Source organism: Rhincodon typus, chromosome 36 (assembly GCF_021869965.1).
Source record: "Rhincodon typus isolate 14 chromosome 36, sRhiTyp1.1, whole genome shotgun sequence".
Lineage (NCBI taxonomy): Eukaryota > Metazoa > Chordata > Chondrichthyes > Orectolobiformes > Rhincodontidae > Rhincodon > Rhincodon typus.
In genome coordinates this window covers 8,085,384-8,099,577 of record NC_063367.1, presented here as the reverse complement: position 1 = coordinate 8,099,577, position 14,194 = coordinate 8,085,384, and the positions used below count along the sequence as shown (strand labels likewise).

The 14,194-nt window shown below is 44.3% G+C and overlaps 2 protein-coding genes across 2 annotated transcripts in view; one reads left to right on the top strand and one right to left on the bottom strand.

Moving 5' to 3' along the window:
* The window catches only part of LOC109910698 (talin-2-like), a 383,773-nt gene that overhangs the window by 339,492 nt on the left and 30,087 nt on the right, over positions 1 to 14,194 (bottom strand). The gene's annotated exons all lie outside the window — the stretch shown is intronic.
* Positions 2,118 to 6,952, top strand: LOC109913362 (C2 calcium-dependent domain-containing protein 4C-like). The gene is made up of 2 exons (XM_020512861.2): positions 2,118 to 2,231; positions 5,790 to 6,952. Exon 2 carries the CDS (start codon positions 5,870 to 5,872, stop codon positions 6,875 to 6,877), a length of 1,008 nt encoding a protein of 335 aa, XP_020368450.1. The 5' UTR covers positions 2,118 to 2,231; positions 5,790 to 5,869; the 3' UTR covers positions 6,878 to 6,952.

Below are 14,194 nucleotides of genomic sequence, written 5' to 3'. Positions count from 1 at the left end.
CAATCAAGCAGGCTGCTTTGTCCTGAATGGTATCACACTCTGTGAATGCCATCAGAGCCGCACTTGCGGTGGGATCCCTAGCCTCTGAAAGGTTCTACGTTCCCTGCCATCCTCAACCGTTGGGAATGGGAGATCGAGCCGGTCACACCTCAAAAACAATTCTGAGGAGATTGTGTCAGGATAAACAGCAGAAGTTGCCATTTGCCTCACTGGCTGCAAGATTCCAGACAATTCTTTTGAGCAATTCTTTGCTGTGATCATAGATCGCTAGCTACCAGGAGCCTGTGAGACAGGACAGCTCCAGATGATGTGGTGAATGACAGGAAGCCATACTGACAGAAAGAAGGCAATAGCAGAAAACAGACAGTGGGAGGAACAGAAACAGCAAAGAGAGGATATAACACACATTTGCATTCATGCAGCAGCTTTAATGTAACAGAACACTGTTTAAACACCGTAGTCCTTACACAGATAGAAGAAGCATTGAAAGAGCTTGAAGCCAAGTGTCAGGAATAAGTTACTGCCCTGATGATTCAGCCAAGAAAGTCTTCAGAAAGGAGAGCAAACACAATCCATGAAAAATCTGAAGTTTTGCGTCAAAGCAGCTTTGAGGCTCAGAATGAATTTGTGAAGGACGTGCACTGTGGTATTTAAGATTATCTTTTGACTGAATTATCTCAGAGTTTGGAAGATTTGACATAACATCAATTGATAAGTGTAAACGTTCCTCAGATGATAATTACATAACACCAATTAATCGCCTTTCAGTCAAGGCATTTTAACCCTTTCCTCGTGGTCGGGTACAAACGTGCTTTCTGATCCACTTGCAGGGTCTGTGTCTGCGACAGAGCAGGGCTCAAGGGGCCAAATGGCTTACTTCTGTTCCTGCTATGTTCTCAAATCCTGACTATCCTCATTGAGTTCCGTGTCTCACCTTAAAGGAGGAAAAAGCGACAGAGAGGTTTGGGGATCAAGGGAAATCTGGAGCTCGGGATCTTGGCCAAACCTGATGGCGATGGTGCAATAATTAAAACAGAAATGTACAGGAGCCCAGAATGAGAGAAGAGCACGTATCGTGGAGAGTGGTGGGGGTGGAGGAGGTTAGACAGGCAGGTGCAGAATGACCTGGAGGCGAGGCCATGGAGGGATTTGATGAGAATTTTGAAGGTTAAAAAAAAACCACGGGTGGTGGAAATCTGAAACAAACACAGAGAATGCTGGAGATTCTCAGCAGCATCTGTGGAGAGAGAAAAACTAAATTAACGTTTCAAGTCTGGTGTGGTGTGACTGTTCTTCACAAGTTGAGAATTGTAAATTTGAAGCTTTACATAACCCTGGGTCATTAGCTGAGGCCTCAGTGTCTGGGGCACTCTCCTCACCCCCTCATCCCAGGCTGATGCAGATACTAAAATAATACTCACTTTGATTTCATTTCCTGACTATTTATAGATACCCAAAAATATCTTTACTGCCTTGGGCAGTCTGACCAGCGATGAATGTCTGTAGTAATTGATAAAACCTTGAAGGTATCCTTGGTGATATAGGTGCATTTTCCAGCTCCATCAACAGAACATTAAAAGATCGAAACGAGAAAAGATCCAGTTGCACACACACACAAACACACATCTTCACTGCCTTACAAGCTAACCCGGCTGGCTAAACGAGGTGTGAAAGTTTGGCAAGTTAAGCTCCAGCTCGGGGATCGGGAGCAATAATAAACAGGTTAACATTTACTGTTAGTTTGCTTTAGTGAGCGTTTGTTTTTTTAAAAATCCCATCGCTCCGTATCTAAGCAACTCTCCCTCTGTCTCCGTGGTAGGGAACTCAGAAAATACACTCTATGCTGCAAATAATCGGCATCTGTACTTTTTCTGCAACTGTTCAGTCGGACTTTTGCAATTTCACCTTCTCACTGTTTGCAGTTTTAGTGATTTTTATTCCATCATTCTCAGCAATCTACTGTTGCTATCGTGAATGGATTGGCCAGATACAATTGGTCAGAAAATAATAAAAGCCAGGATTTCCAGTCTGATTGGTTTAGCTTATGAATGAGTGTGACCAATCGGTTCAGCACCTGCTATGAGTCACCCATTGGTGTATAAAAACAAAGTGTGGCACGGAGTGACCAGGAGACTGAATAACACTGTAGGGAGTGATCCCGAGGCTGGAGAATGATCCACTGAGTGACTAGAAGCCTGGAGATTGTTACACAGGACTACTCACCTTTCCAAGTAAATATAATGTCTAAATTTGCAAATTGTACTGAACTGGGAGTTGTAGATAATGCAAAGTGAGATTGTAACAAATTGCAGAAAGTCATTAAGTGTACAGAGGTGCTATTTAATTGGCAAATTAATTTCAACATAGCTAAATGAGAGGTGGGGAGTTTTGGTTAGAATAATAAGAGGTCAACACTTTTGCTTGAATAGGGCCTAAATGGGGTAGAGGAGCTGGGAGGTCTGGGCTGTAGACAAGCATGTCTCAAAGTAGCAAAATGGGTTAATATTGATGATGTAAAAATTCATTTCTTGAAGGTGAGGATTGAAAGAACTAGAAAGTACAGTTTAATTTGTATTGAAACAAAATGAGTTGCTGGAAAAGCTCAGCAGGTCTGGCAGCATCTTTGGAGAGAAATCAATTAATGTTTTGGGTCTAGTGACCCTCAACTGATGGTAACTAGGAAAATGTTTTTTTTAATGCAGAACATAGTGTGGGGGAAGGTGGGTGAGGAGTAAATGATAGGTGGGGATAGACCCCAAAGAGGAAACAGTTGCTCAGACAAAGGAGTGGATAATGATCAGGTTAGGAGGGTGAATAGCTATTAATGGGGACTGTTAGTAGCTAACAATGTGTTGTGTATAATAGCAGACTATCTGATAACAAGGTCTGGTGTTTGTGGGTAGGGGCAAGAATATTGGAGAGTTCAAGCCCTAAAGTTATTTAACTTGATATTGAGTCTAGAAGTGTGCAGGGTTCCCAAGTGGAAAATGAGATGCTGTTTTTCCAGCTTGTGTTGTGCTTCACTGGAACACCACAGCAAGCCTGAGACAGATGTTGGCCAGGGAACAAGAAGGTGTTGAAGTGGAAAGCAACTGGAAACTTGTACTGATTCTTGTTTAGACCTCACATAAAGCACTGTGAATTGTTCTGGTCTCCATCTTATAAGAAAGCTAAAACCTCTCAGTTTGAGTATCATCCTTCTGAATCTTTTTACACTTGCAGGCAAAATTAGGGCAGGGGTTCTTTTCTCTCAAGAGGTGAAAGCTAAGACATGACCTGAGAGACCCTGAAAATGGTGAAAGGGGCAGTGAAAAGTGGCTCTCAATTCCAGGGAATGCAAAACCTAAAACTATCAATGTAAGAAAGTCACTAACAAATCCAGTCTGGAAATTGAGGGAGACTCTTTAAGCTGTGAAAATGTGCAACGTACTGCTGTGGGAAATAGTTGAGGCAAGGAAAATAGGAATTTTTGAGAGAGATAGCAAGAACTGCAGATTCTGGAGTCCGAGATAACAAAGTATGGAGCTGGAGGAACACAGCAGACCAGGCAGCATCAGCGGAACAGCAAGCTAACATTTTGGGGTTGGCACCCTTCTTCAGAAATTTAAGACATTTAAGTGAGAGCTGGCTAAGGGGGAGTGGGGAGCTGATGAATATGCTGATGAGATTACATGCAGAGGTACGTGAGGAGATCAATGTGGAGCATTAACACTGACATCAGACAAATGTGCTGAATGACCTGGTCTGTAAATATGTTGTAATTTGCACAATGTACAAATATTTTACTCCATGATTTAAAAATAGAAGAATGATCTAATGAGTTGAGTGACCATGCCCTGGACAGCTATGTAATGGGGTGCCGTGACTCTGGTGAGTCTTGTACTGAGGACACAGGCAAGCTGCAAATCGAACATAAAATCAGAAAATGGTGGAAAAATACTTAGTGAATCTTAGAATCGTAGAGGTCTACAGGATAGAAAAGGGCTGTTTGGCCAATCGAATCTTTGCCAATCGATAGCAAGCACATAACTATTTTGATCCCATCTTCCAGCACTTGGCCCAGAGCCTTGTATGCTTTGGCATCACAAGTGTATATCTAAATGCTTCTTAAATGTTGAGGTTTTCTGCCACAACCACTTGCAGGCAGTTAGTTCCAGATTCCTACCATCCTCTGGGTGAAAAAAACTTTCCTCATATGTCCTCTCAACCTCCTGTCCGTTACATTAAATCCGTTTGGTAGAATCTTTAATTGAAACAGGTGGAGAATTACAGGTCGAATGTGTTGAAACTAGAAAATGGTTGAGATGGATCCAATCCGAAATGGGGCAAGATGGAAAGGGAAGTGCTATGACAGGGTGGAAGGCAGAGGAAAGGAGGAATATTGATGTTGGAAGGCCAAAAGCTAGAATGTGTATGGGAAAAACCTAATGATTTGGTGGATCAACCAGATATTGATCTATTACTGATGAATAATAACAGAATCAACATAAATAGTAGCCATTGAAAAAAAAATGGAAAAATAAATGATTTGAAATTGTTGAGTTCAATGATGAGCCCTGAAGGCTGCCCAGTTGAAAGATAAGGGACCTTTTGTCAAGGTGAAGCTGGGCTTCATTGGAATAGTGAGGAGATCAAGCACAGGTAGGCGAGAGTGGCAGCAAATGAGCTATGAGGAGAGTTTTTGGAAAAGCATGGCTTGTCTTCACTTGAACATTGAGGGATGAGGGGTGGCCTGAGAAATTTACAAAAATAAGGCATGTTGACAGATGAGTAGGCAGGGAATAGAGGGATCTGGACAGCATAGAGGCAAAAGCCCAATCACCAGAGAGGAGGGACATCTTCTTTGAGCACACTTTCTGAAGGCAGCCCTTGCTTTTCACCTCTAGGCTCACCTTCATCCTGATATCATCATGTTTTGCCTTACACTGTCACCTCTTTCGTCATATAATCTGTCCTGCCTTCCACCCTATCTCAAATCTTCTCTCTTGTTCTTTCCTCCCTGTTCCCTTCTCTTTTCCTGCCTTTGAATCTGCTCAAAACCAATGGCTTTGTCCAGCTGCAATGAAAAGTCATCGACCAGAAATAATAATTTTGTTTCCCTCTATTTGACCTGCTGAATATCTTGAGCACTTTCTCTTTGAGTGGAGAACCTTCTCTGAGACTGAATAAATTCCCATTAGGTGATTGGGACATTCAAGTGCTGAGTGACCAAGCTAACAGTGCTTGTAAGACGGGTAGCTGGTGGGAAGGAACTCATCCTACAATCAATCATTAAACTTATTTTCTGAGCAGCTTTCTTGCCTTAAAAGGTGATGTGATCCTAGGGCAGCAGTGCCTGCATTGAGATTTGCCTGCAGATGCGTCACAGCATCAGGGACCCGGGTTCGATTCCACCCTCGGGTGACTGGCTGTGTGGAGTTTGCACATTCTCCCTGTGTCTCCGGGTGCTCTGGTTTCCTCCCGCAGCCCAAAGATGTGCAGGCTAGTTGGATTGGCCATGCTAAACTGCCCGTATTGTTCAGGGATGTGTAGGCCTGGTGGATTAGCAACAGTAAATGCAAGGTTACAGGGAAAAGGTGGGGTCTAAGTGTGCTGCTGTTTGGGGGGTTAGTGTGGATTCGATGATCCGAATGGCCTGCTTCCACACTGTAGGGATTCTATGATTCTGTGTTTGTAAGAATGTCTTGGTTAGTGCGCTCTCTGTCCTTTCTGTTATGTTCTGGGAGGCCGGAGTTATTGGGCGGCTTTTCATGTGCTTGAAGTAACTCTCGTCTTCCTTCATTTTGCAGTTGACAGTGAATCTTCCAGTCAGCCCATTTCGAAATCCTCCTGCTCCATCAGGTTGGGTTGGAGTCCCGTAGCAAGGACCATGCTTTATGTTAACATCTTGACCCCTGACCGTGTCCCCGACTTTTTCATCCCACCCAAGTTCACTCCCCAGCAAACTCCGCAACAACAGGCCCTGGGTATGAGCTCATCTGCTGCACAGAGAGGCCTCGGGAAGTGTCACATTGCAGTCCCCAGATGTTGGGGGCTCTTGAGCCAGGAGGTGGCCCCAGAGGATGGTCACACTGATGGAGATGGCACGGATTGGGACCCCACATCTCAGGCTGCCCTGTCGCTGCCTCATTTTCCCCAGGCCTCCACCCCTTACGGTTTCTGTCGGTTACTGGAAAGTCCACACACAAGGCGGAAGGAGTCACTCTTCCACAACCAGGGATTGCCTGCAGGGTTAGCCTTCCCCTTCACCCAGCTCTCTGACCCTGGTCCTGCAGGCAGTGAGCCGGGCACCTCTCTCGAATCCCCGCCTGTCACCCTCTCCCAGGTGCTGAGCAGTCTCCAGACTTGGGGCTGGAAGAAGACCCTGGGCAGCTCAGCGAGGAAGGAGCCAAGGAGGCACAAATCTCTGCCCAGCTCCACAGACAGCAGCCCGGACCATAGGCCCAGGTCAGTTGGTGCTCCCTTCACCGCAGGGATCATAGCCCTCGGGCACAGCCTGACCAAGGAGAGCACTGCCACTCTAGGAGACACTGGCATCTTGCGGCTGCGGACTGAATACTGCAGTGGGAGACAGCGGGTCTGGCTACGGCTGCTGAGTTTGGAGGGTCTGTACGAACGGTACACGGATTGCCAGACCATCCGCTGCTGCCTGTCCCTCTACCTGCAACCAGGTAAAAGCCAGAAGCAGCAAACTGCCATCATTCGCAGAAGCAGGAACCCAATCTTCAACCAAGACTTCTTCTTCTTTGGAATCCCTGAGGACCAGTTGCACTCCAAGTTTTTTAAAATCAAAGTTATTAACAAAGCCTCCAGGATGAAAAGGGGCTGTGTACTAGGTGTTTGCCAGCTGTGTTTAGCCAATATTTTACCAATGTAGGTGCAACATAAAATGCGTCGCGCTCTGTCTTGAAGTACTTTTTTTAAGTTAACATTAAAGATAAATCAATTCTGAGTAAGTTGTTGTGATGTGAATCTTCAACCAACAAAATCCAGAGCCTGGCTTGAGAGCAGAAGTTTGTAGTGGTGTTGTGGCCACAGATCTATTATCCACAAGCTATCAGGGGAATTCTTGGGATTTTATCACTTAGAGCCATGGAGTTGTGCAGCACAGAAACAAACTCTTCAGTCCAACTTGTCCGCACTGACCGGATATCGTATATAAATCTAGTCCCATTTGGCCCATATCCCTCTAAACCCTTCCTATTCGTGTACCCATCTAGATGCCTTTTAAATGTTGTAATTGTACCCGCCTCCACCTCCTCTGGCAGCTCATTCCATACACACACCACCCTCTGTGAAAAATTTGTCCCTTAGGTCCCTTTCAAATTTTTCCCCTCACCTTAAACCTATGCCCTCTAGTTTTGGACTCCCTGACCCTGGGGGAAAAAGACCTTGACTATTCTCGCTATGCATGCTCCTCATGATTTTATAAACCTCTGTAAGGTCACCCCTCAGCCTCCGACACTCCATAGAAACAGCCCCAACCTATTCAACCTCTCCCTATAGCTCAAACCCTCCAGCCCTGTCAACAACCTTGTAAATTTTATCTGAACCCTTTCAAGTTTAACAACATCCTTCCTATAGCAGGGAGACCAGAATTGAACGCAGTATTCCAAAGTGGCCTAATCAGTGTCGTATACAGGCTCAACATGACCTCCCAACTCCTATACTCAATGTGCTGACCAATAAAGGCAAGTGTACTAAATATCATCTTCACTACACATCTACCTGTGACTCTACTTTTGAGGAACTATGAACTTGCATCCCAAGGTCTCATTGTTCAGCAACATTCCCCAGGGCCCTACCATTAGGTGTATAAGTCCTGCCCTGATTTGCCTTTCCAAAATGCAACACCTCACATTTATCTAATTTAAACTCCATCTGCCACTCTTCCTGCTATCGGATCAAGGTCCCGTTGTACTCTGAGGTAACCTTCTTCGCTGTCCATGATACCATGAATTTTGGTGTCATCCACTAATTTGCTAACCATTCCTCCTACATTTACATCCAAATTTTTTATAGAAGTGACAAAAAAAAGTGGACGCAGCACCGATCCTTGCAGCACACCGCTGGTCACAGGCCTCCAGTCTGAAAAAGAATCCTCCACCAATCCTCCACCACCACCACCCTCTTTCTCCTACCATCCAGCTAATTTTGTATCCAAATAGCCAACTCTCCCTGGATTCCCTGTGATCTAACCTTGTTAACCAGTCTACCATATGGAACCTTGTTTGACACCTTGCTGAAGCCCATATAGACAACGTCAACTGCTCTGCCTTCATTAATCTTCTTAGTAACTTGATTCAGTTTTTTTTTGAAGAAGCGACAAAGACATGATTTCCTATGCACAAAGCCATATTGACTGTTCCTAATCGGTCTTTCTCTTTCCAAATACATGTAAATCTTGTCCCTCAGAATCTTCTCCAACAACTTACCCACCACTGATTTCAAGTTCACCAGTCTATAGTTCCCTGGCTTTTCTTCACCACTTTTCTTAAATAATGGCACGTGAACTGGACTCATAGAATTCTGACAGTGTTGTTTGTCAAAATCAATAATAAAAACCAACACTTTGTTGTTACACAGCATTGTGGGGCTATTGTGTTTTTTAAAAAAAGCCAGCAACTTTTGGTAAAGAAGTGAGATGACTTAGGAATCACCACAAATCACTGGATGATATGTTACCAAAATAGCCTTCATAAAAAAGGTTCTCCTCTTTGACTTGCAAGAAATGACCAAATTTGCATTGTGCATACTCACTAAACTCACAACAGGAAAATACAGCAGGTAGTTAATGATATGAGGATTATTTTAATGATGTGATTACCCCATTCTCACATTTCCATGCAAGCTCTCTAGCCCAGAAAACCAGCAGTTGATATGATTGAGCCATACGCCTGCATGTAGTTTTTGTTTAATTCACCTGTGGGATGAGGGGATTGCTGGCTGGCCAGCAGTTATTACCCATCTCTAATCACCCTTGAATTGAAAGGCTTGCTAGGTCATTTCACAGGGCAGTTGAGCGTCAACCACATTGCTGAGAGTCTGGAGGCCAGACATGTAGGCCAGATCAGGTGAGGATGGCAGATCTCAGATCTCCCTCCCTGAAGGACCTGATTTCCCTCCCTCGTGAACTAGATGGGGTTTCCAGCAATGATCATCGGCAGATTCTTAATTCCAGAATTTTTAAAAAATTGAATTCAATTTCACCATCTCCCGTGGTGGGATTCAAACTTGGGTTCCCGAAATGTTAAACGAAAAGAAACAAAGAACTGTGGATGCTGGAAATCAGAAACAAAAGCAATCCTGAAGAAAGATCACTAGACACAAAATGTTAACACTACTTTCTCTCCACAGATGCTGCCAGACCTGCTGAGTTTTCCAAGTGATTTCTGTTTTTGTGCCTGAGATATTAGTTGAGTTTGTGGATTAATAGTCCAGCAATAATACCACAATTCCATTATATTGTTATAGAAACCTTTAAAGTTTAACATTAAATATTTTCCTTGTTTTTTATTTCTATCTTGGAATTGAACCCTCTCTTTCCTTTCTGTTTTCCTTCTGACTAATGAATGAGGTGGTGACATTGTGGTAATGTCACTGGGCTAATAATCCAGCACCCCAGGCTAATGCTCTGGAAGAGACATGTTCAAATCCCACCATGGCAGATGGTGAAATTTAAATTCATGGAATTGGAAAAAGCTAGTTGCCATTTAATTTTTGTAAAAAAATGTTGGTTTACTAATGTGCTTTAGAGAAGGAAATCTGCTGTCCTTACCGCTTGGCTTACATGTAACTGTAGACTCACAGCAATGGGATCAACTGGACAATTACAGGATGGACAATAGCTGCTGGATCCTCTATATATTGTTCCAGGAACCTGCCCCAAATACACTCTCTGAATCCCTTCTGTTGGCCACCTCTGCCAGTTTTCCCAATCTAAATGACAATTATTGATTGATGAAGCAATAAATGATCTAGGAGACAAAAATTCCCAAGGGAGCAGAGGTTAAACGGCATAATCTCAGAGTAAGGAGAAAGTGAGTGGGGAGGAATTTCTTCTCTCTAAAAGCAGTGAGTTTATGAAATTCTTAACCGTGGAGAGCTGTGGAGGATGTGTTGTTAAGTGGCCACCTTCAGTTAATTTGCCAATGATTATCCCTCCATCATAAAGTCATAAGTAGAAATGTCCTTTGATTATTGTACAATGTTTAGCTCTATTTGTAACTCCTCAGATATTGAAACTATACATGTTCCAGTACAGCAAGACCTGGACAATATCCAGGTTTGAGCTGACAACTGACAAGTCACATACACGTTGCACAGTGCCAGGCAATGGTCACCTCCAACAAGAGAGAAACCAAAAAAAAATGAAAGTACTGCGGATGCTGTAAATCAGGAACAAAAACAGAAGTTGCTGGAAAATCTCAGCAGGTCTGGCAGTGTCTGTGAAAAAAAAATCAGAGTTAATGTTTCAGGTCCGGTGACCAGTGAAGTGGCACCGGATCCAAAACGTTAATTCTGACTTTTTTTTCACAGATGCTGCCAGACCTGCTGAGCTTTTCCAGCAACTTCTGTTTTTGTTGTTGTTGCAGAGAGAAACCAACATCGCCCCTTAACTTTCAGTGGCATTACCATCACTGAATCTCCCACGAGCAATATCTTGAGTGTTACCACTGACCAGAAACTGAACTGGATTCACCACATAAAAGCAGTGGCTCCAAGGACAGGCCCGAGATTAGGAATCATGCAGAGACCAAATCAACTCCTGACTCACTAAAACCTATCTGCTGACTACAAGACATAAATCAGGAATGTGATGGAACGCTGTCACTTTCCTGGATAAGTGCACCTTCAACAACACTCAAGAAGCTTGACACCATCCAGGACAAAGCAACTCGCTTCAGTGGTACATATCCACAAATATAACATGGAACATGGTCACCCAGTATCCAGGAGGCCTGATCCAACTGGCTACAAGACCCCCCTCCCCACCCCCAGAATGCTTAAGACCCGATTGGTGTCCAGAACCCCAGCAGGAGCATGCACTTACCTCTTGAAACAGCAGACTTCTCTCAGCAAAGCCTGGGATTGACTAGGAGTACACACCTACCCAGGAAATGTGGGAGATGTGCTGGACTTCGCTGAGACTGAAATAAATGGGGCTTGAAGTCCTCCATCCCCAGCATATTCCTGGCAAATGTCCAAACCTTTGAAAACAAGCTGGATGACCTTAAAGCTAGACTTACCTTCCAAAGGGAATTGAGACATTGCTGTGTGCTCTGTTTTACAGAGATATGGCTCACTCCTGACTGTGCCTTACAACCAGAGGATTTCTCAGTTCACCAAATGGATGGCCCAGCATTGTCAGACAAAGCAAGGGGTGGTGGGGTCTGCCTCCTAATCAACACTTCCTGGTGCTCAGATGTGGCAACCTGATGAGTTACTGCTCCCCGGACCTAGAATGCCTTTCATAAAGTGCCTTTCCTACTACTACCATGCGAGTTTGCCTCCATTACCCTGACAGCAGTCTACATCCCCACTCTGTGCAGGAGTGAAGAGTGCACTTGTCAAAGTATATGATGCTACAAACAGAATACCCCGAGGCCTTGCTCTTCATAGCTGGTGACTTCAACCAGGCCAATCCCAAGAACGTGCTACCAAAATACCATAAACACGTCTCCTGTCCCACCAGCGATCTAAACATCCTTGACCATAGCTGTACAACCATCAACGATGCCTACTGCTCCATCCCCCAACTGCATTTTGGAAAATCAGATACAACGTTATTCTCCTCTTCCCAGTTTACAAGCAGAAATTGAAGTGTGAAGTATGGAACATAACGCAGTGTTGGTTTGAGACAACAGAAGGGCTTCTACAGAAGGACAGCTTACAGTCAATGGGCTGGGCCATAGTCAAGAACTCGCAGTCAACTTAAATGGGTATGCCACTACCCTCACAGACTTCATTAATATGTGCGTAGAAGACTGTGTGTAGAAGAAGTTAATTCAAATGTTCCCCAACCAGAAACCAAGGATGAACTGGGAGATCCACTCCTCACTGAAGTCCAGGTCTGAGGTGTACAGGTCGGGCAACCCTAACTTATACAGGAAATCCAGTATGATCTTTGCAAGGCCATCAGAGACGCCAAGAGGCAATACAAAACTAAGCTTGAGACCCAGACCAACCGCACAGACACCTGTTGTTTGTGGCAAGGCCTAAATGACATAATGAGCTACAAAGGGAATTTGAACAGAATTGTGGGCAATAGGACATTCCTACCCAACGAACATAATGCATTCTATGCTTGCTTTCAAGAGACGGTCAATGAAATGATATCACTTAACCCAAGTGTCTCAGATGTACCTGTACCCACGGTCACCGTCGCAGACATTAGATCGGCCTTCTCGAGGGTGAACCCACTGAAAGCAACTGGCCCGGATGGAGTCCCCAGCTGTGCACTCAGATCCTGCATGGACCAGTTGGTGGGAGCATTCACAGACACCTTTAACCTCTCCTTACTATGACCTGAAGCTGCCACTTGCTCCCAGTGCCAAAGAAAAATCATGCAGCATGCCTCAATGATTACCACCCAGTGATTACCACCTTCCTTATGAAGTACTTCAAGAGGTTACTCATGGCTCACATCAACTCCAGCCTACCAAATTCCCTTGATCCTTTGCAATTCATCTACTGGTGAAAGAGGTCCACTGTGGACACTATCTCTCTGGCCCCTTACTCATCCCTGGAACATCTGGATAACAAGGATACCTACATCAGGTTCCTACTTATTGACTACAGTTTCGCCTTGAACTCTATAATTCCAAACAACTCATCTCGTGTCCTAGGTCCTGGCTCCCTCCTCTGTAACTGGATCCTTGACTTTCTGACCCATAGACCGCAATCAGTAAGAACAGGCGACAACACCTCCTCCATCATAATCCTCAACACCAGTGCCCTGCAAGGCTGCGTACTCAGCCCCGTACTCCTTATACGCACACAACTGTGTGGCCAAATTCCGCCCCAATTCCATTTACAAGTTTGCTGACAACACCACTGTTGTAGGGTGGATCTCAAATAAGACAGAATACAGGAAAGAGATAGAGTGCTTAGCGACATGGGGTAAAGACAACAATGTCTCCATCAACATCAGCAAGATGAAAGAGGTGGTCATTGACTTCAGGACACAGAGTGGAGGGCACATCCCTGTCTGCATCAATGGTGCTAAGGTGGAGATGGTCAGAAGCGTCAAGGTCCTGGGAGTGATGATCACCAACAATCTGTCTTGGTCCACCCAAGTCAACACAAAAGTCAAGAAAGCGCAACAATGTCTCTACTTCCTTAGGAGGCTAAGGAAATTCAGCATGTCCACAATGACTCTTAGCAATTTTTATATATGCACCATAGAAAGCATTCCTTCTGGATATATTACAGTGTGGTTTGGCAACTGCTGTTCCCAACACTGCAAGAAACTACAGGGAGTTGTGAACACAGCCCCGTCTGTCACACAAATCAGCCTTCCATCCATTGACTCCATCTATACTCCCCGCTATCTCGAGAAAGCAACAAGCATAATCAAAGACGCCTCCCTTCCCGGTTATAATCTTTTCCAACCTCTTCCATCAGGCAGAAGATACAAAAGCTTAAACACACGTATGAACAGATTCAAGAACAGCTTTTATCCCGTTGTAATTAGATTTCTGAATGGACCTCTCAAATTTCAAATTTAATGTTAATATTGCTCTATGTGTACCTCTTCTACAGCTATAACATTGTGTTCTTTGCTCTGTTCTATTATCCTAATGCACTTTGTATGGTATACTGCATGCAAGAAAAACTTTTCACTGAACCTAGGTACTTGTAACAATAATAAATCAAATTAAATCAAAACTCCCTTTACCACCAATGCTCAGTAGCAGCAGTGCGTACCATCTACAAGATGCACTGCAGAAATTCACCATGGCTCCTTAGACAGCAGCTTCCAAACCCATGACCACTGCCATCTGGAAGGACAAAGGTAGCAGATACACGTGAACAGTACGACCTGCAAGTTCCATCCGAGCCAAACACTATCCTGAATTGGAAGTGTATCGCCATTCCTTCTGTGTCATTGGGTCAAATCCTGGAATTCCCTCCATAATGGCATTGTAGGTACACCTACAGCACATGATTTGCAGCGGTTCAAGAAAACAGT

Excerpts from the sequence above, each read along its gene's own strand:
- LOC109913362 (XM_020512861.2), top strand. The coding sequence starts at position 5,870 with ATGCTTTATGTTAACATCTTGACCCCTGACCGTGTCCCCGACTTTTTC.